Source organism: Puma concolor, chromosome B3, assembly GCF_028749965.1.
Source record: "Puma concolor isolate L17-30 chromosome B3, mPumCon1.1.hap2, whole genome shotgun sequence".
In the NCBI taxonomy this organism is placed as follows: Eukaryota; Metazoa; Chordata; class Mammalia; order Carnivora; family Felidae; genus Puma; species Puma concolor.
Genome location: NC_141672.1, coordinates 22,557,011 through 22,581,109, shown reverse-complemented (window position 1 = coordinate 22,581,109; position 24,099 = coordinate 22,557,011). Strand labels below are relative to the sequence as shown.

The 24,099-nt window shown below is 38.4% G+C and overlaps 1 protein-coding gene and 1 long non-coding RNA gene across 4 annotated transcripts in view; one reads left to right on the top strand and one right to left on the bottom strand.

The window, feature by feature from the left end:
- SEL1L (SEL1L adaptor subunit of SYVN1 ubiquitin ligase) overlaps window positions 1-9,761 on the bottom strand; it is a 53,583-nt gene extending 43,822 nt beyond the window's left edge. Inside the window, exons 1-3 of the mRNA XM_025918923.2 lie at window positions 9,577-9,761; window positions 3,702-3,739; window positions 2,433-2,667 (exon numbers count right to left, since the gene is read on the bottom strand). Coding sequence (XP_025774708.2) covers window positions 2,433-2,667; window positions 3,702-3,739; window positions 9,577-9,646 — 343 coding nt within the window. The 5' untranslated portion in view covers window positions 9,647-9,761. The remainder of the gene's footprint in view (window positions 1-2,432; window positions 2,668-3,701; window positions 3,740-9,576) is intronic.
- A 243-nt stretch (window positions 9,762-10,004) lies between these two features.
- Window positions 10,005-24,099, top strand: part of LOC147579796 (uncharacterized) — a 115,051-nt gene continuing 100,956 nt past the window's right edge. For 2 of the 3 annotated variants that reach the window (XR_015251824.1, XR_015251822.1), the window contains exons 1-2: window positions 10,005-10,125; window positions 21,323-21,530. This is a non-coding gene — a long non-coding RNA (uncharacterized LOC147579796). Of the gene's footprint in view, window positions 10,126-21,322; window positions 21,559-24,099 lie in introns of those variants that run through there. The other variant, XR_015251821.1, reaches the window with a different exon arrangement.

Genomic DNA, 24,099 nt, shown 5'->3' with positions numbered 1-24,099 from the left:
CATAAAAGAATCCCAGATAACAAATGCAGGTAGAATTGTATGTTAGAAAGCCATCACTTTGCAATTCTTAGTGAAATCCAGACAACAAACAAAATGGTTGCCAAAACCTCTAGGTGAGGAATTTTCGCATGGCTGGATCAGGCTGACACCACCCAGCTTCATTGATTCATCACCAGAAGTGGGACAATCAGATACTATATGCAATGCAATGTAAAAGGAAGTACACAATATGCTATGAGATATTCTCAATAAAAAACCAGAGCTGAATCTACCCAAGCCTGTAGAGCTAACTCCCAGTTTACAGACTAGACAACAGACAGCGGAACACGTTAAATTACATTACAAGGATATGACCAACTAGATCCAGAATGTGGGAAACTGTATAGCACAAAGGACATTATTTCTCTAACAAGTAAAATGAAATAAAAAACAAGGAAGAGAGAATTGTTATAGATTAAGAGAAACCTATGATCTTAGTTTGGATACTCATTCAAACAAATCACTTCTAAGAAGATATTTGAAACAGCTGGGAAAACGGAGAGCCTGGGGATTGAGTGATTAAGGAATAACAGCTAATTTTGTGGGTGTTCTAATACTATAGTGGTTTTGTTGGAAAAAAAAAAGTCATACTTTGAGAGATACATATATAGGTGAAATAACATGTGGAATTTACTGTAAATACTCTAGGAAAGAAAAGAGTTAATGTGTGTGGGGTGGCAGAGACGCAACAAGAATGGGATTGTAGAGGGCCACTGACTCTGGGAGATGGGTACAGGGGCCCATTATATCCTCTACTTTTGTGCATGTTTCAAAGTCTCCCTTATAAAACATAAAAAAGAATGAATTAAGCTATAGTATTTGGCAAAAACTTAAAAATGGTAATACACACTGGCTCAGGTGCAGGAAAAGGAGCAGTTTCAAAGGAAGTAAACAATTACTTTTCCTAAGAACAATTTAACAGTATGTATCGAATGTCTTTTAAAATTTTATATTTAGTCCAGCATATTTAAAAAACCAATTCTCTGAAAATTTTCATAGATGTGCACAAGGATACATCTAAAATGGTCACCCAACAAAAAGCATTGTAAACAACCTATTTCCAACTTATGACATGTCAATTTTTTTTTTTTTAAGTTTTACTTATTTAAGTAAATACCCAGCACGGGGCTCAGATTCAGGATCCCAAGATCAAGAGTCGCATGCGCTTCTGACTGAGCCAGCCAGGCACCACTACATGTAAAATATTTTATAGTCATTAACCATCACATTGTAAAAGAATACTAAATGATAAAGGAAATTGTTCAAGATAAACTGTTAAGGCACAAAATATGGGCTATAAAATATACATTTTGTCCCATTTTAGTCTTCTGAAAACTATGCATTTAGAAAAGATCCTGAGTTTTCTCCATAATGTTAACAGCTGTTATGTCTAGTTGATGGAATTAAGATGCTTTTAATTTTTTTACACAGTTTTTCTATTTGCAAGTATGGGTATTTATAATAAAGAAATTGTATTTTTGAAAGGTCAAATCTGGATCAATTTCTAAAAGTAGCTAGTAATGGAAATAATAAGTGGGTATGGTAGCGATATCTGAAATAATAAACTAAATGACAGGAGGCTGATGGGACAGGGCAGAGTGGATTCATTAACAATTAATTTTAGAAGGATAGGTATTTAGCACACTCTATTGTGAGAAAGAGCAAGTTGTAAATTTAAAAACAGAGGGTGTCAAGAAGGTTAAAGTTAGAAAAGAATTAAAGTGTATGTGAGCTTCAGTTAGAGGAATAAACACCTACATCAATTTCCTAGGGTGACAGGGAAGGTTATTGTAGCAAAAATCTTAACACAATTCTGAAAATAACCAGAGGAGCATATTAGACAATCTTTCTTGAGTTTTGTTTTTTTTTTTTAATTTTTTTTTTTCAACGTTTATTTATTTTTGGGACAGAGAGAGACAGAGCATGAACGGGGAAGGGGCAGAGAGAGAGGGAGACACAGAATCGGAAACAGGCTCCAGGCTCCCAGCCATCAGCCCAGAGCCTGACGCGGGGCTCGAACCCACGGACCGCGAGATCGTGACCTGGCTGAAGTCGGACGCTTAACCGACTGCGCCACCCAGGCGCCCCATTGAGTTTCTATTTTGTGTACCACGCGGACAGATAATTATATACTGGAGTGCAAAAAGAAATGCTAGGATATTACTGTAATACAAACGCAATTCTGATCATTAAATTCAGCTTATGTAACGGGTCAAATCCATTAAATGAATAAGTTTGACATATAAAAATCTAGAAAATCCTATACTACCACACTTCATATATTATATATGGTTCAAAATTAGAAACCAGACATTTGCATCTTTCTACACTGGTTTAAATTTTAGTTGTCTCCTTCCTAAATCAGGCAAAAGCAAAGAAAATGCCCAGACTACCTTGTTTCCGTACTTTCGATGGTTCTTCGTAGTCCTGGTTTTCTGGATTTGGAGATTCTAGAAAGCTGATTTCTTCTGTGACGCTTTCCGCTTCTTGACTCCTGAGGCTGTCTTCCTCTTCTTGAATAGGTGATTCTAATTCTGATTCTTCTGAATCAAGAAAGATCTGACCAGCGACTACTCTGCCTGCTGTGCTGTGGTCCTTTACCGACGACTCATCTGATGGCAAAGGGGTCTGAGAATGTAAAGTATTTTTAGTTTCCAACCTAATTTGACCACTACTTTTATTAATCCAGATACATCTCCTTCAGCTGTGAAGGAGCTGGTCGTCTCTCTAAACTCTGAGTACATACCACTGTGGTATGTATTCATCACACGCCTTCATCACTTGCCTAACCTGACTCTTCCAATTTCAACTTAAATGTTACTTCCCCCAGGAAGCCTTCCTTAATTCCTGAAGTCTGGATTAGGGTCTTTCCCTATAAATTCCCAACATCTCTTATACTTCCCCTTATGCTAGCCCTGTACTACAACTTTCTGATTCTTATCTGTGTTTCCTCAAATCTAGAGATCAGAGATCATAACTGCATGGTTTCCTTGGATACATAATAATCAGCCTTATTCACTCAATCAACCAATTTAGCTCAACAGATGTATAAAAATTGATATATAAGTGGAAACAAATGGCAGAGGTTAACCCTTCAAAATTAAAAAAACTTAAAAAAAAAACAGAAATAAAATCAATCTCTCATTAGGCAGGAAAAGTGTTACTGCCTTGGGGCGCTTGGGTGGCTCAGTCGATTAAGCGCTCGACTTTGGCTCTGGTCATGATCTCGGGGTCCGCAAGTTCGAGCCCCGTGTCGGGCTCTGTGCTGACAGCTCAGAGCCTGGAGCCTGTTTCAGATTCTGTGTCTCCCTCTCTCTCTCACCTTCCCCCGTTCATGCTCTCTCTCTGTCTCAAAAATAAATAAACGTTAAAAAAAAAATGTTACTGCCTTCAGGCTCTTACACAGCACATTTAATTTAAAATTAAACCTAATAATCAACACTGTGAATGAAAACACAGTATTTATTATTCTCCTTCCTACAGGTCAGTGATTCCTACCCTCCCCCCCCTCCGGAAGAACTAGTACATTGAATATCAGCTATGTTTTTCTTAACCCAATTCTATGCTCAAAAGATGCAGATTTCATATCCTTTTTAAGATACATGAATTCATACTTTTAAATTGGGCATTAAGTACTGGTCAATGCGAATTTTAGTACACACCTTGGAATCTAAGGATTCATCTTGACTGCCTTCCTCATCTGTAAAGAAATTTTAAGACAATTTTAGTTATCCTTCTTGCTGGAAAATTGCAGGTATTATTAAAGCACTTAATAAGTACAACAAATAATAATCAGACACTTGATAAATACACCTAGAATTACCTAAAAATTGCTTGTGTTCAGCAACTGCTCAGAAAATACTAGGTGAAAGCAAAACAAGGGGCTGGCTGGAGTGGTCCTTCTTCTCTCCCCGGGCACAACGGCAGCTCCATCTGTTATACAGGCAGGAAGACCAGCTACCTCTACCACCACCAAGACCAGACACTTCTGCACATAACCATCCAATTCTTCTGTACATATTAAGTCTACTACTAAGAATGTGTTACTAAATTTATAAAAATCAATCTCTGATTTTGTGGTTCAGGATACTACCTATTATTTTCCTCTGATCAGAATCTGGAATTACATAGCTTATCTTAGTACTGATTAGCATCTTACTGTTCACTGAGACTACTAAAAATGGACACTAAGAATTATTATTATGTGACAGTAGAATTGCCAGACTAAGATATTTAGGATTTGTGTTCTACTCTATTCAGGATATAACCAGATACAAATAAAAAGTAGCATCAAACCATCATGTTTCTTATTAAGAAATTAAGATCTCTTATTAAATAAACAATGAATCCAGACCCTGGTTACACCTTTCTTCCAAACTCCTATCTGCTGCTTTGGCTTTGTCCAATTATGTTAACCTTCCTTCTATTCCTCCTTTTGTGCTTTCCTATAACTTCTATTCTGGCAACTTGTCATTCTTTTTTCTGATCTTATACAAACACATTCAACAAACCAGTGTCCATATGCATGTGTTTGATCTTTGTATTCCTGGCCAGTTTAAAAACAACTGCCACATGATCTCTAAGTTGCCTTCTTAGTCTTAAAATTACCTGATTTTATCCAGGAGTGAGCTTCAGTATTGCCTGCTCTGTAAGTTATATGGGAAATTAACCAGCAGACAAAATGCTATAAAACCATGTGCTTTTTACCAGGAAATTTGGTGTTCTGGTTGTCATTTATCTTTACTTCATATGGTTACACCCTAAATATTATTCATAACTTGCAACTCTTTCAAGACTAACAAAAACATGCTTTGGGGTTTGTATTATCAAAGTAGTGAGCTAACTTTAAGAAGTATAAGCAACTCATTATGTACAAAATACACAACACTATTTCACAGTATTTCTCTTGAATATTTGAGAAAACTAGTCTACTACTGAGGTTTTGCCATATAAGAAAAGTGCTGTCAATTCACATACTTAAACCATAGCTACTTCCACATTAACTACTTTTAGACTGCCTTCCAAATATGTTTTTTTTCTGATGAGTGGGGATGAGGAAGGTATAGCATGCATTAGTCCCACAGTGCCCATAACATTTAGGTAGTGATGCCAGTTAATGAACAATCATCCTTCATGCTAACTTCTTCACAAGTTTTACCCAAAGCCCAAGTTTTAACATACAGTTCAAATTCCATTCTCAGCAAATCTTGGATAAAGAAAAAAATTCATCTTCATTATATATTAAAGTTGTATGTATGGGGGCACCTGGGTGGCTCAGTGGATTAAGCATCTGACTTTGGTTCAGGGCATGATCTCACGGTTTGCGGGTTCGAGCCCCACATCAGGCGCTGGGCTGACAAGTCAGAGCCTGGAGCCTGCTTTGGATTCTGTGTCTCCCTCTGTCTCTGCCCCTTCCCTGCTCATGCTCTGTCTCCTTCTCTCTCTCTCTCTCAAAAATTAACATTAAAAAAAAAAAAAAAAAAGGTTGTATGTATGGATGTGTTTAATCACAAACATTAACTAATATATCAAGAGCAGTCATTAAATGCACAGATATATACAGTATATACCTACATACTGAAACTTTAGATGAGCTGGAACTCTTAAATTACTGATCACTAAATCATGAAATTTAGTACCTTCTCAACACAGGTCACATACGTAGCTAATAGGTATATAATACAGACACCTATAAATAAATTTTAAGATATGTACATTTGAGACACTACAAGCTATTAGACGTTTGACTGGCAAAATGTGTTTCTGAACTCCAAGAGACATGAAAACTTGTGACATCAGGGTTATTTCACGTGAATTGCATCATGCTTCTCTCTCTGTCTCTTCTCTCTTCAAACTAGGAATATATACTAAAGTTACCGGTAAATAAGAGAACTCTCTCTCATTTACTAAACTGGGAAAGACTACTCCAGATGGTAGTCTTAAGGCATAAGCTATTTTCTCTTTCAAACTGATATATCCATTCACATAACACTTTTATAGAAGTTGCTATAATCTAGAAACTTCTCACATATAGCAGTCAGGTAACAATTAAAGACACTGAAGTTATGCATAAATAAAAAGAAAATAATAATGCTTTTATCAGAACACAGACAGCAAGAAAAAAATGCAAAAGAATTCAACGAAGAGTTACACATTTCTCATTCAATAGCAACACATCCAAAAGATAATGGTTTACATTACTTTAATAATTGTACATCTTCCTCTGAAAAAGACCAATTTTCATTTTCATTATATCAGCTAACCAAACTGCAAAAAGTATCAGGGATATTCTTTCAGGGAAAAGTAATCATCACAGATTCATTTTCCAATTTGTTATGTAAACTAAACAGACTGATGGACCTTCAAACATAGAAAGTATTAAGAGTTTGGCGAAAGACAGCAGACATCCTGTTCTCTGATTTGCCACAGATTCTGTGCAGATCCTACAATACCCCTGATTTTAATTACTCCCAAATCAAGGCCTGGAGAGCTAGCTTCAAAACCTGCCTTCATTACATGTTAATACATACATGGTTCAATACAGCAAGCTTCCTTAGCCTTTTTCTCAACGCATCAAGAGAGAGTAATACCACCTGCCCCGTTGACTCACAATGTTTTAAGGAACAAAAGAACAATGAAATTAAACATCCTCTGCAATCTCAAATTTACTCTTGAGTATGATAATAGAACTATTATCTGAAACACTTAGCAGTGGATCTAATTTAAAAGATTCTGTAACACTGTTGGCATAAAGAAAAAAAAGTAAACTATCTCTTCCTGTTGAAAATAAGAAAATATGTATTTCTTTTTTTTTAATGTTTTTATTTTTTTATTTTATTTTATTTTATTTTTTTTTAATTTTTTTTTTCAACGTTTTTTTATTTATTTATGGGACAGACGGAGACAGAGCATGAACGGGGGAGGGGCAGAGAGAGAGGGAGACACAGAATCGGAAACAGGCTCCAGGCTCCGAGCCATCAGCCCAGAGCCTGACGCGGGGCTCGAACTCACGGACCGTGAGATCGTGACCTGGCTGAAGTCAGACGCTTAACCGACTGCGCCACCCAGGCGCCCCTTAATGTTTTTATTTTTGAGAGACAGAGTACAAGTAGGGGAGGGGCAGAGAGAGGGAGACACAGAATTCACAGTAGGTTCCGGGCCCTGAGCTGTCAACACAGAGCCTGACGCGGGGCTTGAACCCACAAACAGTGAGATCATGACCTGAGAGGAAGTCAGACGCTTAACTGACTGAACCACCCAGGCAACCCAAGAAAACATGTATTTCTAAGTGAGAAAAATTATAGCATTTTTCATTATCAAGAGAATGAGGGAGAAATGCCTTTTTAATGCCCTCCTTTATTTATTCACAGGAAAAAGAAAACATTGCTAATAAAAGTTTCATATTTTTATATGCCTCTAAGACAAACTATGAAATAATAGCTACTAACAGTGACAGGATAGATATTTCCTTTGTTGGCCGATTATATTCTAAATGGTAATAAATGCAACTTGCTCTAGGTAACCACTAATATTCAAACTTTAAGTCAACAGAAATTATGACCCAACACTTGAGTTTTAAATAGGAGCAAATCTTTAAATCTAAACTAATAATGAGGTGGACTTCCTGTATGAATAAGCAATTTAATGAATAAAAAAGTCAACTAAAAAGCCACGTACTCAATTTCTAAAACTTTACCTCACACAAGTGTTTTACCATATTTGCACTTCATGTGAGTACAGTACTGCCTTTATTGTTTGTCAGCACGCACATCTATACGGTTTTAGTTGTGGCTAAACATGGATTTTGCCTCTGCCAGAGAAATGCTCTGGCACAGTTTAACTACAATGGAAATCTCTGCTTACACCAACACAGTCCAAAGATTTAACATTTCAGTCTTAATAAACTATTGTAACTACCCAAGAATCCCAACTGTTGCTTAAATGACTTCTTCAAGTATCATCTCCACTGACATGAAGCTCTAAGTATATGAAATAACTTAATGGAAGATGCAGGAAAATGTTTCTACGCTTTAATTTTCCTTAAATTGTGCAGACTGAACTCGGAGGAATATTTACCATGTTCCTTAAGTAGTTCTTATACTTTAGTGTGAAGAAATCACTTGTGAACTTTGTTAAACTACAGATGGCTGACCTGTTCCAGACCTAAAACTGCATGTTTAACAAACTCCTAAGAGGAATTCCGATGCAAGTGGTCTGAGGTCCATCAGTTACTCTATCCATTACACTCAACAGCTCCATTTCATACTTCTTTTGGTCAAATAAATGCAAGCAGGGCTTCAAGAGTTATGTAGAGTTTTTGAAGATTGGGTTATGAATACAAACCATCACTAAAAGGGGATAAGGCAGACCTTAAAGGATGATGTTGGCAGTTAAGTAACTAGCATATGCTTGTTGCTTTTGAAATGGTATCTCAAACCACATTATGGATAGAATTTTAGGTTTAGACCTCTCATTTTAGAAACAGAATGACGTTATGGCATCGACTTACAACTAGGACAGATAATTTGGGGATTCAAATAACCATCTGGGAAATTTTCTGTTGAAAAAAAAAAAAGAGTTGACATTTATACCCTGCCTTGTTCCAAAAAAATTTAAAGCCACAGAACAGCTGTCTTGTTAACTAAACTGATTAAAATTCAAAAGCTTTATTGTACTAATTGTTTCTTTACCAACAGTTAGAAACACTGTTTCTTTATCAACATTTTCAAAATAGAAGTTTTCAGATGTAGGCATACTGAACTATTAAAAAATAAAAACCAAACCACAGTATCAATCAGCTAACTGGAAAATCAAGTCAAAGGCATATTTCTATATCTATCCAAAAAATGAAAACGAGTTGCTATACATTTTAAATCTATAGGGACCAAATTTTCTCAAAAATCATAGAGTTACTGTCAACAAACATGGGGCAACTCCAACACCGTGACAGAGGTAAACACCACTTCCTCAGGAATATTTCCTGAAAAGGGATAGAGAGTGGGCACAATTATATCAAAAGTCTTCATTTTTAAATAGACAAAGAGACAAGGGACCACCTCAGGTACTAAGCAAATCCGCCAAACCACTGTCAACATCCTGGTTTTGATGGCCCTTGTGATAGGGCTCAGTGATAGATCCAGGTGTGTCAATTACTTAACTTACAAATCTCAAGCACATAATCTGTATGAGAGTCGAGGAAGTTCCAAAAGGCTCAGGTACCTCTGTGGATCTAAGCCAGCTGTTGGGATTCATTTCCAGGGTCAATTCCTCATTCGCGAGGAGTCGCTTAAAGTTTGTTAAGTGAGGAGAGGTGTGGGCAGGGTGACCGCCCCTTCTTTCCCTCCCCTCTCTAGCTCCCTAAATACCCGCTCTAGTCCAGGCCAGCCAAAGTCCAAGGAAAGACAACGAGTGACAGGCTAGTGCGAGGTGTGACCAGAGAGAGTGGAGTCTCCAGCTTCAGCCCCCACGGCCCTGCCCCGGGATGGAGGCCGGGGGGCGGTGGCTCCCGGCCTCCAATCCGAGGGGGCGGATACTAACCCGAGGACGCCGAGGCCGAGCCCAGCAGCACCGCACAGAGCAGCAGCGTCAGCCCAACCCGGACTCGCATCCTGCTCTCGCGGCCGCTGCCACCCCCTGGAGCTGTCGCTTTCGCCTCTGCCACCACCAACTCAGCCACCGCCACCGCCTCGCCGCTGCTCTTCCTGCTCTGGTCTCCTTCCTCCGCCCCTTCCCAGGCCTCCCTGCCCCAGTGCGCAGCCAATCCCCGCCCGCCGCCGCGGGCTCCGTGCCCAATCGTCGCAGTCTTCCCGCCCACCCTATTGCTCCGCCCCCGGGGTCATGCATTGACCAATCATTTTGCGAGGTTCCCACACGGGCTTTCCCGGTAGGACCACGGCCTCACCGACATGGCCCCAGCTAATTGGTAGATCCTGGGTTCAACCCTCCCGGAATCCGAGCGTGGGTCCAGGGCCGGGAAGAAAAGAAAGTCACCCAGGACTACAATTCCCACAATGCACTTCATGGGCTTCTCTCGACGTGTGCTCTTGGAAAACGTAGTACATTGTGGGGCAAGATTTAAAAATGCAGGTAGGTGGCTGTCGAAGTTAAGAGAACTTACTTAAGTAACATCTGGGGCAGACATTAATTCAAGGCCACGAACTCACAGCCTCTGTGTGTGTGTGTGCGTGCCAAAATATGTATCAAGCAACACACGTTGTAAGGGTAATAGTTTGCAATGTGTATTAAGCTCTTATTCCTCTTTGTTTTATTTAGAAATTTTGAATGGGACAAAGTGATATCAACACCGAGGAAAAATACAACAGCTAGACTGAGTTCGAAGTATTTTTTTGAACTTAGGTAAAACCGTGCCATATGTACAGAAACCAGGATAGAACTCACTACCTGCCCCCCTTTCCCTGACAAAACAAAAGGAAAGAAACCCCGTCCAGTGCAGATCATTTCAATGCTAGTATTTATTTTTAGGAGGACCACCAGATAATAATCATCTGGAAGACGTGGCAACAGCCTTTGCAAAAACCCTTTCAAACACTTGTCCTTATCCCTCTCTTTTTGTGACACTGTTCTCTTTGTTGACTAAGTTCAGGAGACTGGGTTGATGTATTTGGAGATAAATGTGATGGTGATTGATTGCATTGCAGAAAAGGAAAGAGTCTTGTATGATAACTACCAACTTCAGGCATGCTCCCACTTCGGTAGTAGGGCAGTAGCTTGTTGTTCCTGCCCCTGCGTCAAATTGTGTCATTTTGTTTTCCCTACCATCCACCCACTCTCAACTCAGTCCTGGAACTGAGTTGAGCTCAGTTTGAGGTCAGGGTTCTGGTCAGGACACCGGCTACATCTTAACACCTCCAGACATTTTCTTCTGTCTTCTTTGATAGAAAGTCCTCTTTTCCAGGACAAGAATAAAAAGTTAACTGCTGGAAAACAACAAAAAACTAATTGCTGTTCCACATTCACATGGGAGGGGATGAAGGAAAAATATTGTCCTATTATTATTGTACTACTGCCTCCTTGGCACTCATCTCTGTTTCTGTCACTACAATGTTTCCTCAGAGTTCCTCTGATTTTAAATCATAGAGTAGGGGTGCCTGGGTGGCTCAGTTGGTTGGGTGGCCGACTACAGCTCAGGTCATGATCTCGTGGTCTGTGACTTTAAGCCCCGCATCAGGCTCTGTGCTGACAGCTCACAGCCTGGAGCCTGCTTTGATTCTGTGCCTCCCTCTCTCTCTCTGCCCCTTCCCTGCTTGCTCTCTGTCTCTCTCTCAAAAATAATAAACATTAAAAAATTTTTTTTAAATCATAGAGTAAAATCTGGTATATTTTCGTCCCTTTTTCATCTTATCGATCATTGCATCCTAATACTTTGAGCTATGTAGTTACTCTTTTATGTGACTATTTTTCTCTTTCTCACTCAAAATTTCCCTCCTGGGTCTCATTTTCTGTTACCTGCATCGTGCACCTGAGTTCTAACTATTTTCACCGTCATTCTCCCATGACTCTTACCTAAGTCTCATACAGCCAGATTCATTTTCCTTTCAAAATTAAATTTCAATTCAATTAAAATTAAATTGAAATTCCTACTCGAAAATTTTCAATGACTGCCTTTGTCATAAGATCGAAAAAATATTAGAACTTCTCCTGAAAAAATAGGAACTTGTGCTGACAGTTTTATTTTCTTGAGGAAGTACTGGGAAGACATTTCTGCCTTCTGCAGAAGAAGCAGCGATTATCTGATTGATAGATGAGGGAATGACTGTTCACTGCTTGAGACTCAGCTTTACTTTTCATCTTTTTCTTTCCTATGTGCTTCTTATATTCAAGGTCTGGTGCTAAATGCTGCATGAATACATTTGCCACTTCTCTGACTAATCTCCTGATTTCCACATGAACACACTCTTGCCTTGTCATGGGCTCCTTTACCCTCTCCCCACTGCCCTTGCTTCCTCTTCTTAGCCACAGCCATGGCATCCTTCCCACTTTCACTTGGATTTCATCTTGGCTGAGCCTTCTCTGACCAGGCCAGTTCTCATTATTCTTTATGTCTCTAAGGGTTCACAGAACATTCACAAACTTGCCTTTTAAATGGGATGTAAACTTTCTGAGGCCAAAGACAATTATTTAATTCTGTGCATAGATATATATCATTGGACTTGCCGCTAAATAATTTTTGTTGATTGATAGTACACCTTAGTTATAAAGTATTTTAATAAAAATAAGATCTTATTATAGATAATAGATAATTATAGATTATTATTTTAATAGTAAGATCTTCAAAGTCCTTGCTATCTATTATAAGCTTAATCTTAAAATATTTTACAGGGAAATATTAAGGAGCATTTGCACCCTTAGGATACAGGAAATTTACTTCATTCCTCTTCAGCTCTGTAAAATGAGTATATTAATAACATCTTCTTCACCAGATCTGTTGTGAGGTTAATACCTCAAAAGAGGTATGCAGGAAAAGAGAATGTTTTACAAATATTATTTCTGATTGATTGCTTGGTTGAAGCAAAGAAGGAAACCAAAATACTACTTTTTATTAAGACTAATAAAACTAGTTTTATTCACTTAATTTGAAAAAGGTTTAGAGCTGCTAGAGGTACTGTCTTTAGCCAACAGCGAATAATTGACATCTTCTGAGAATGCTCATAGGACCTTGGCTTTTTGGGGAAATTCCAAGTCTCCAAAACAGGTCTAGTGGGGAAGACTGGTGTGGGAAACCAGATTTATTTTAACAGCCTGCTAGATTGCATGATGATTAATTACTGAAAAGGTTGTGAATTCTCCATGGCCTTACCTAGTCCAGGCAAACATTCATCAAGGTTTCTTGCCAACATTCCCAGTTAAACTTATGTACTCACTCTACTTGTACAAAATTTTAATATTATTTATTAATTCATAGACTTCTTTAATATTTGCTCAGCTGTCTGTACTCTGTTTAACTTGTCCTATATCAACATTCTGGATCAGTGTCAAAGATTTCCAAGTTGCAGAAAACCTGTTTGCTTGGCATTACAACACAGCATAGGACCCAATGGAAGTAGATAATAAGTGCCTTTTCATGCAGAGGACACTGATGTGACCTTATTCCGTTGAAATGAATCAAACAACCGGCATGTATTGAGAACGTCCTGAAAGTATTGAGCACATAAATCCAGTTTGCTCTTTGTTTATGGATAAGACAACCCCCAGAGCCTTTTCCTAAGAATGCAGTGATTGTCATTAACTCTAGTCAAGTATATCCTTTCCTGTGCTATTCTTAGGCATCTGTTTGGTTGACCATGTGCACAGGCTGTCAGCACTTGAACCAACATATCTGCCAGGGCAGGATTAGGGAGAGACAAGGAGCAGAATATTTTCCCCTTAAAGCTTAGAGAATATACTTTCTTTGACATAGATGAGGTAAATTTAAGTCGTTATTTTTGTGTTCACTTCTCATGGATAAATGAAAATTGAAATCCTTGCACTGAATCATGATTTAGAACCTGACATCTCCTCATGCACATTCTCAGTTCCTTGAGTAAATGGGCAATAGGTTCTTTACTTCATTGTATTAACTGTAATTCCAGGATTGTTTATAGCAGACACATAATTAATCGTCAAATAAACTTTGAATGTACATATAGCTCTCTAAGGTTATAATTGTCATAAAGATCAGAGTGTAGATCCTGATTTCAGAGCACCGTGTTCAATATACCTAAGCTCTGAAGCTGATAGAATGAATAGGGTGTGGCGTGTGTGTGTGTGTATGTGTGTGTGTTCAGCCTCTACTAAGTTTAATCCTGAAGTGACATTTACTTTGGAGGTGTATATCCTTTCTAAGCAGTGTTGATTCATACCAGATAAAGGAAAGGCCGAGATACCTTTATACCCTGAAGAAATGGACAGGCATCTTTTGGTCTAATTTTTTCATAGATTTATTAACTACAGTTCTGGAGAGAGACTGGATTAAAACTAAATTTCAATAAGAACTTGATTAAGTGAACCTTATAAAGTGGAGATAAATGCTTTAGAGCTCCCATTAAATTTAGAATACTTAACTGAGTAGATGGCAATGTATTTAATCAGTGAATGTTGGGTTAAGAACATTATATTCATAGGATAATCCTTCCTTCCTTCCTTCCTTCCTTCCTTCCTTCCTTCCTTCCTTCCTTCCTTCCTTCCTTCCCTCCTTCCTTCCTTCATTCAACAAATATTTTCTGGGCACTGTCAATGCCTTTCTGCTAAAGACCACTAGGGACACCCCTGTAGTTGAACACATTAGGTTTAGTACTTACTAATGAGGGAGAACACATGCATGGCATCTCTCTCTGTAAGGAGGCTTTAGAAAGAACCTATTACAGGATTTGGACTTTGGTTGTGTAATTGGTGGGAGGATCCAGGAAAGTTGGGTTTGGTCTAGATTGGATGCTGTTAGCAGTACCCCCGATTTCTATGATTTGGTAGAAATCAAGCAGTAAACCTTATCTGAAAGGAGAGGAGACTAGAATGAGGATGAAGCAATCATTGGTGAAGAAACAGTAGTTACTTATTTTAGCCAAGAGATGAAGTGTTTGGTACTTTGTGGATGACACAGGGAACTTGTTTCTGTCTGTGCTTAGATAAAATCGTGAAATGGTTTGCTTTGTTTCATTTAATCTTAGTTGCAGAGTAGCCTGTCTGTTGTTGGTATTCTGTGATTGTTTATGTCCAATAGGAGGAGAACATGGCCTGGTTGTGAGTGTCAGGCCGGCTTCTGCTTGTCAGGCATTCCTCTTTTTCTTTCTCAGCACCTACCGTTGAGGTACACCAGGTTCTTGGTGCTGAGGATTCAGTGATTAATAAAACAGACAAAAATCATAAGAGTGTACATTCTAGAGAAATAGAATAAAAGAAATAATTATAATTATTTAGAAGGTGATAAGTACTACAGAGAAAAAACATAAATAGTACAGAGGGGAATAGGGTACCGGGGGGTGAGTGGGGACCACCATTTACATTTAAAGCAGGGAGGTCAGGGAAGACTTCCCTGTAAAGCTCACATTTGAGCAGAGACTTAAACTGATGAGGAATGAACCATGAAGACATGGAGTGGATCTAGCTGTTCTGATGGGTTCATTGTGTTTTTTTTTTTTTTCAATATATGAAATTTATTGTCAAAATGGTTTCCATACAACACCCAGTGCTCATCCCAAAAGGTGTCCTCCTCAATACCCATCACCCACCCTCCCCTCCCTCCCACACCCCATCAACCCTCAGTTTGTTCTCAGTTTTTAAGAGTCTCTTATGCTTTGGCTCTCTCCCACTCTAACCTCTTTTTTTTTTCCTTCCCCTCCCCCATGGGTTTCTGTTAAGTTTCTTAGGATCCACATAAGAGTGAAACCATATGGTATCTGTCTTTCTCTGTATGGCTTATTTCACTTAGCATCACACTCTCCAGTTCCATCCACGTTGCTACAAAGGGCCATATTTCGTTCTTTCTCATTGCCCTGTAGTACTCCATTGTGTATAAAAACCACAATTTCTTTATCCATTCATCAGTTGATGGACATTTAGGCTCTTTCCATAGTTTGGCTATTGTTGAGAGTGCTGCTATAAACATTGGGGTACAAGTGCCCCTATGCATCAGTACTCCTGTATCCCTTGGGTAAATTCCTAGCAGTGCTACTGCTGGGTCATAGGGTAGGTCTATTTTTAATTTTCTGAGGAACCTCCACACTGTTCTCCAGAGTGGCTGCACCAATTTGCATTCCCACCAACAGTGCAAGAGGGTTCCTGTTTCTCCACATCCTCTCCAGCATCTATAGTCTCCTGATTTGTTCATTTTGGCCACTCTGACTGGCGTGAGGTGGTATCTGAGTGTGGTTTTGATTTGTATTTCCCTGATAAGGAGCGACGTTGAGCATCTTTTCATGTGCCTGTTGGCCATCTGTATGTCTTCTTTAGAGAAGTGTCTCTTCATGTTTTCTGCCCATTTCTTCACTGGGTTATTTGTTTTTCGGGTGTGGAGTTTGGTGAGCTCTTTATAGATTTTGGATACTAGCCCTTTGTCCGATATGTCATTTGCGAATATCTTTTCCCATTCCGTTGGTTGCCTTTTAGTTTTGTTGGTTGTTTCCTTTGCTGTGCAGAAGCTTTTTATCTTCATAAGGTCCCAGTAATTCATTTTTGCTTTCAATTCCCTTGCCTTTGGGGATGTGTCGAGTAAGAGATTGCTACGGCTGAGGTCAGAGAGGTCTTTTCCTGCTTTCTCCTCTAGGGTTTTGATGGTTTCCTGTCTCACATTCAGGTCCTTTATCCATTTTGAGTTTATTTTTGTGAATGGTGTGAGAAAGTGGTCTAGTTTCAACCTTCTGCATGTTGCTGTCCAGTTCCCCCAGCACCATTTGTTAAAGAGGCTGTCTTTTTTCCATTGGATGTTCTTTCCTGCTTTGTCAAAGATGAGTTGGCCATACGTTTGTGGGTCTAGTTCTGGGGTTTCTATTCTATTCCATTGGTCTATGTGTCTGTTTTTGTGCCAATACCATGCTGTCTTGATGATGACAGCTTTGTAGTAGAGGCTAAAGTCTGGGATTGTGATGCCTCCTGCTTTGGTCTTCTTCTTCAAAATTCCTTTGGCTATTCGGGGCCTTTTGTGGTTCCATATGAATTTTAGGATTGCTTGTTCTAGTTTCGAGAAGAATGCTGGTGCAATTTTGATTGGGATTGCATTGAATGTGTAGATAGCTTTGGGTAGTATTGACATTTTGACAATATTTATTCTTCCAATCCATGAGCAGGGAATGTCTTTCCATTTCTTTATATCTTCTTCAATTTCCTTCATAAGCTTTCTATAGTTTTCAGCATACAGATCTTTTACATCTTTGGTTAGATTTATTCCTAGGTATTTTATGCTTCTTGGTGCAATGGTGAATGGGATCAGTTTCTTTATTTGTCTTTCTGTTGCTTCATTGTTAGTGTGTAAGAATGCAACTGATTTCTGTACATTGATTTTGTATCCTGCAACTTTGCTGAATTCATGTATCAGTTCTAGCAGACTTTTGGTGGAGTCTGTCGGATTTTCCATGTATAGTATCATGTCATCCTCTTCCGTGACCTCTCGTCTGCGCTTGGCTCCAGAGACTCCGTTCTGCTAATCCTCTGGCGGTTTTCTGGGTTATTTAGGCAGGTGTACGTGGAATCTAAGTGATCAGCAGGACGCGCTCTTATGCCACCATCTTCCTAGTAACCTATTGTGGTTTTGATTTGTGTAACATCTGAAATAAATAGAACATAATAAATAAATACATACATACATACCCTTATAAATAAATAAATAAATACATAAATAAATAAATGTATGTTAATTCCCCTTCAAATAGAAACTAAAAAAAATTTTTAAAAATGTGGACATGAAGAGCCTTCCAGGAATAAGAAGCAGCCCCAATAAAGGTTCTAAGACAAGAGCACGTCTCTTATGCTCCAAGAATAGCAAGGAATCCTGTGGCTGCAGAAGCAGGTGAAGGAGGAGATGGCAGGAGAACGGGAGCAGAGCAAGTCCGAGAGTGACTCGGGCCAGATGGTGTAGGGATTTTAGGTCAATATTAAGGGGTAGTCAGAATGCTACTTTTTATGACTCTGAGATTGGCTCTCTTGAAGTGTGGCTTGGATAGTGGCCTGGAGCTTCCCCCTCCTGCATGAAAATAAGCAAATAATTACATAATTCTTTTTATTAATAGTTTGGATATAATGCTAAAGTAACCAATTAAAACAATTGTAGTCAAAAGTTTGATTCAGCAGGAGTTAGAAACTGAGATGGTAAGTACAAAATTGAGATGGTAAAAGAGAAAGATCTTCAAATAAGGATCCCCAAAATATTCAAATAATATTATTGTAAATGCAAGTCACATGGAAGTAAGTTTAGAAAACATTTACAATGCAAAATAAGTTTTTTTTTAAGTGTATTTATTTTGAGGAGCTCGTGCATGAGCAAGTGGGGGAGGGGCAGAGAGGGAGAGAGAGAGAATCCCAAGCAGGTGCCCTATGCAGGGGCTGAACTCACAAACCATGAGATCATGACCTGAGCCAGAATCAAGAGTCAGATGCTTAACCAATTGAGCCACCGAGGCACCCTTTGATCATTTCCTACCCTTAAAAAATTTTTTTGAAGGTTTTATTTTTATTTTTGAGAGAGAGACAGAGAGAGAGACAGAGACAGAGGAGACAGAGGATCTGAAGCAGACTCCACATGACAGCAGAGAGCCAGATGCAGGTCTAGAACTCATGAACCATGAGATCATGACCTGACCTCAAATCTGATGCTTAACTGACTGAGCCACCAGGCAACCCTGATCATTCCCTATTCTTGAATAGGTTCCCAGCTATGCCATGTTGACTTCACATAAATCCACCTTGAAGGGCAGCATTGACAAAAAAAAGAAATGTATGTATTATGTATATACTAAGATATACAATAAATACATATTTCATATATGCATGAAAAATGTTTGTACACATTGGGACAAATGTATATAATTAAAACAATTGAGAATAAGTTGCAGGCATGATGCTTCTCTAAACATGTTAGTATTTCCTGAAAACAAAGAATTCTCTAACATAGCCACAGAACTATGATCAAAGTTAGAAACTTCACACTGATTCAATACTATCATCTAATTTACAGACTTTATTGATCTTGTACTGACTTGCCACAATAATGTCCTTTCTAACAATAGAAAATTCAACATCATCAGTTGCATCCAGTTTGTCACATCTCATTAGTGTCCTTTAACCTGCAACAGTTCTTGAAAGTGTGTGTGTTTCTGAACCACTTGATACTAATAATTTTTAAGTGTATAAATAAGTTATTTCATAGAATTTACCCTAATGTCAATTTGTGTTATGATTAGATTCAGGTTATGTACATTTGGGAAGACCACCACAGAAATGATGCTGAATTCTCTTAGTGCATCATGTCAGGCACCAAATGCTATTGGTTAGTCCAAATTCTGGCAATGATAATGTTAATCAATTAGTAAGGAGGTGTTTCATTGTTTTCACCTTTTGCAATTAATATGTATCTTGAAGAAGACACTTTGAGATTCTGCAAATATCTCACTATTCCTTAAACATTCACCCACTAGTTTTACCATGTATATTCATGATTCTTGCCTGAATCAATAATTACTATGACAGCTGCCAAATGGTGATTTTCTAATTCTATCGTTCCTTCTACATTTATTATTAGCTTTCTAGCGTAGGCAGAGATTTTTCTTATTTATTTCTTCATTTAATTGATTAATTTACATTGTTATAGACTCATACATTTTTTATTCAATACGTTATAATCCTACCTATCATTATTTTGATGTTCAGATTATCTCAGATTTAGCCAGTGGGCGCCTCTTCAAACTGACTACTGTATCTTTTTGAGAGCAGTCTTACATTTTTGCACTACTTATATTTTTTTTCTACTTCCCTTGATCCAGTCTTGGAATCAGCCATTTCTCCAAGCAGGCCTGCTTTTCTTCAGTGGAGAATGGTGTTTATATTCCAAGAGTATTCATTACTACTGGGTTGTTAATGTTTCTAAAATATCTTAGCAGATGGAGCTGGGAAGTGTGTGTGTGTGTGTGTGTGTGTGTGTGTGTGTGTAGGTATAGATGTGTGTATGTTTATGTGTGCATATATGTATGTATATATAAATGAATGCATACACACATTCATAATACACATAACTACACATATCTATACCCACTTCTACATATATTTTTTAAGTTTATTTATTTATTTTGAGAGAGAGAAAGAGAGACAGAGAGCAGGGGGAGGGTCAGAGATAGAAGGAGAGAGAGAATCCCAAGCAGGCTCTGCACTGTCAGCACAGAGCCCAATGTGGGGCTCGAACTCACAAACCATGAAGTCATGACCTGAGCCGAAACCAATAGATGGACGCTTAACCAACTGAGCCACCCAGGTGCTCCCATTTCTATATCTATTTATGTCTTTCTATATATTAAAATCTCTGGAAAATGAATGAATGAGCCACAGAGAAAACAGGAGAAAATATTTGCAGTGCATATTTTTAAAGGGAATTTGTGTCCAAAATGTGTTAAGAACTTGATAATAAACACATAATGAATATATTATTTAAAACTATCCAGGCTATAAACATAGACATAAAATAAATGTGAATTAAGTAATATGAATAACATAAATATAACACATGTATATATTTATGTAATAAATAGAAATACAAAATACAATAATAAATATACAAATAGAATAAAACATAATAATAAAAATATCCCACAAATGGAAAAAGTTTGAACAAGCCCTTGCAAAGAAAATAGGTAAGTAGAAAATAAGCACGTGAAAAGGTGTGCAACATCTTTAGTCTTCAAGGAAATGTAAATTAAAATCACAACAAAATATCACTCCCCTTAAAATGGCAGAACTTTTAAACAATGACAAGTATTGATGAGGATGTAGAGCAATTGGAACTTATAGGGCTGTGAAAGGGTACATCTGCTGAAAAAAATTTTTATCCATAGTCCTTGTGCATGAAACATATATCGACCCTGTAACTTAATGTTTTCATTCTTAAGTGCTTGCTCAAGAGAGATGAGATCCTATGTTCATAAAATGTCTCATGCAATAATGTTTCTGGTAGCTAAATTCATAATAGGGAAGATCTTGACTCACTTAAAATGTTCACCTTGTGAATGGATAAGCAAACTGGTATATTGATACAATGGAGTGTTACTTGGCAACACAAAAGGAGAGAATTATTGATATGTGCATATCATGGACGAATCTCAAAAACATGCTGAGCAAAAGAAAACAGACATGAAAGAGCTCATCTTTTATGATTCCATTCCTATGGCGCTCGACAACAGTTACAGCTAACCTATAGTGATAGAGTTCAGAACAGCAGTTGCTTAGTGGTTAGGGTGGGAAGGGGAAAATTAACTGGAAAGGGGAAGAAGGGAACTTTTGGTTAATAGAAATCATCTATAGTCTAATTAGCTTGTGGGTCACATAAGTGACAGAGATACATCTGTCAAAACTCATAGAACCATGCCCTTAAGATCCATGCATTTTCATGTATGTAGATGATACCTTGTGGCAGGCAGACTAATGGACCCCCTACCAAGATGTTCCTAATCCCCAAACCTGTGTATATGTTACCTTTGAAAGCATAGGACTTTGCTTATGTAATTGAGTTAAGGGTCTTGAGATGGGAAGATTCTCCCGGATTAGCCAATGAGAATGGATAATCATAATGTAATCATAAACTTTCTTACAGGAGGGAGGTGGGAGGGCCAAAGTCAGAGAGAGAAGAGGAGATGCTATTTCTGAAAGAGGACCATGAACCAAAGGATGCAGATAGACTCTAGAAGCTAGAAACAGCAAAGAATGGATTATCCCTGGAGCCTCTGGAAGGAACACAGCCCTGCCAACTTCGTGATTTTGGCCTTGGAAGGTCCTTTTTTGGACTTCTGACATTCAGAACTGTAAGATAATAAATTTGTGTAGTTTTAAGTCACTATGTTTGTGGAAATTTGTAATAAGCGGCAGTAGTAAAGAAGCTAAGATATATAGGCATACCTCATTTTATTGCGTTTCACAAGTATTGCATTTTTTCATAAGGTGAAGGCTTGTGGCAACAGCATGGATCAAGTTTATCGGCACCATTTTTCCAACAGCATTTGCTCACTTCCTATCTTTGTGTCACATTTTGGTAATTCTTGCAAAATTTTAAACTTTTTCATTGGGCACTCACAATGTGCCTATTATATTTGTTACAGTGATCTGTGGTCAGTGATTATATCTCACCGAAAGCTCAGGGATGGTTAGCATAAATTAAGTCATGTACATTATTTTTTACAACATATGCTGTTGCACACTTAATAGGCTATAGTATAAACATAATTTATATGCACTGGGAAACCAAAAAATTCATTTGACTCACTTTTTTGCAACGTTTGCTTTATTGTAATATTGGCTTTATTGCAGTGTACCGGAACCAAAGCTACAGTATGTCTGAGGTATGTCTGTACTTCATTTTGAAAAAAAAAGGTATTAAAAAATGAACGTGGGGTGCCTCAGTCAGTTAAGTGTCCAACTCTTGATTTTGGCTCAGGTCAGGATCTCACGGTCGTGAGATTGAGATGGGCATGGAGTCTGCTTGGGATTTTCTTTCTGCCCCTCCCTTTCTTGCATGTGATTTCTCTGAAAATAAAATAAATAAAATAAAAAATGCACTTAAATGAGCAGTCTCATGTGCTACCAAAAAAATAAGTAAAAAAAAAAAAGCCATATTGTGGAACAGACCTGGACATTACTCTGAATTGTGCCATCTGCCAGTTCAGCAGTTCAGCTGTGGAAACTTTGGAAAGTTATGTAACATCTCTAAGGCTCAGTTTCTGAGTCTACAAAATCACGATTATTAAACCTGGTTTACCTCTCAGAACTGTCATGAGGAATAAAGGCAATAAAATAAGAAAGCATTCTAATAACAAAAGACCAAAAAGGTAAAGCCTTTTTTCAGTTAAAAAAATTTTTTTAATGTTTATTTATTTTTGAGAGACAGAGACAGAGAGAGAGACAGAGTGCAAGCAGGAGAGGGGCAGAGAGAGGGAGACACAGAATCCAAAGCAGGCTCCAGCCTCTGAGCTGTGTCAGCACAGAGCCTGATGAAGGGCTTGAACTCAAGTGCTGCGAGATCATGACCTGAGCCGAAGTCAGACACCTAACCAACTGAGCCACCCAGGCGCCCCTAGCAATTTTTTAGCACTGATCAGCTGGCACCTAAGAAAGAGGTCAACCTGGGTATTCTGTTCTTCAGTAGTCCTACTAAAGGTCAAACAACATTTTCAATTTCTTATTGATTCTCCAGAAAACTTTGAGAGGTTTGCTGGTGAGCCCAGGAGATAGGTGCCTCTGTTAAAGAGGACCAGGTTCCTTCATCAATTCCTCATTAATTAGCCAGATCCCCACCATGTCCCTTATCAGAGTTTCTCACTTGTCAGGCTTAAGGAATGAGTTCATTATATAATAATAATTAAATTTATTTTGAAGTTCTGGCAATTCAAGTCACTTAATGTTTCTTGGAAGTTCTGCTTCCATTCTTTTCCGCGGTCACCATCCTGGTTATAGCCCTCATAACTTCATGTCACACAAACTTGCTGATGAGATTATCATCAGACTCATTTTCCTCAATCTGTCTGGCTCAAGAAGTCATAAGGGCTTCTTCTAATCTTGGGCAACAAATTCAAACTCCCCTGCATGGCCGCCAAGCATCTTTTTCCCTCCTCTCCTCTACATCTGCAATCCTATTTTTTTCTTTCCCCCTTATACATGTGTATTAGTCAGCTGTCATGAGAAAATACCACAGACTGGGTGGCTTAGAGAAGAGAAATGTATTTCTCATAGTTTTGAAGACCAGGGGTCTGAGATCAGGATGCTGGTGTGGTCAGGCTCCCGCGAGAGCTTTCTTGCCTTTTCCTGTGTCCTCACGTGGCTGTGAAAGAGACTGAGCGTGCTCTCAGGTTCTGGTGTCTCTTCTTACAAGGACAGTAACCCTAGCAGAAGGCTCCACCCTCATGATCCATCTGAACCTAATCTCCTCTCAAAGGAGGCGATCACCATCTCTAAATACCATCCCATGGAGGGGGCGGGTAGGGTTTCCACATGTGAATTTGGGAGGAGGGACACAATTCAGTCTGTAGAAACATATTCTGTTTCAGATGTAGTTTTACCTGCTTATTTAATCCTATTTGTTCCTTTCTTTGGGTTGGGCTGCTTGCTTTTATTTTCTAATTCTCTTCCTTTTCAAAACCCAATTCTAAATTCTAAGAAGCACACTTTCAGTTTAATCCTTCTTTTGTTGGGCTTTCTCCCATTTCATAAAATACTCCTTTGTGCCATTTTAGTTTGTGTATACTTGATTTTAAGCATTTTGCTATATATTTTTATTCTGAAATTACAATTGGGTTGTAGTGAGGCAAGTGCCATATTTTGAAGAATAAATACTGCTATAAAGAGCATCTCTCTATTATGAAAAGATTTTGACAGCCTAAC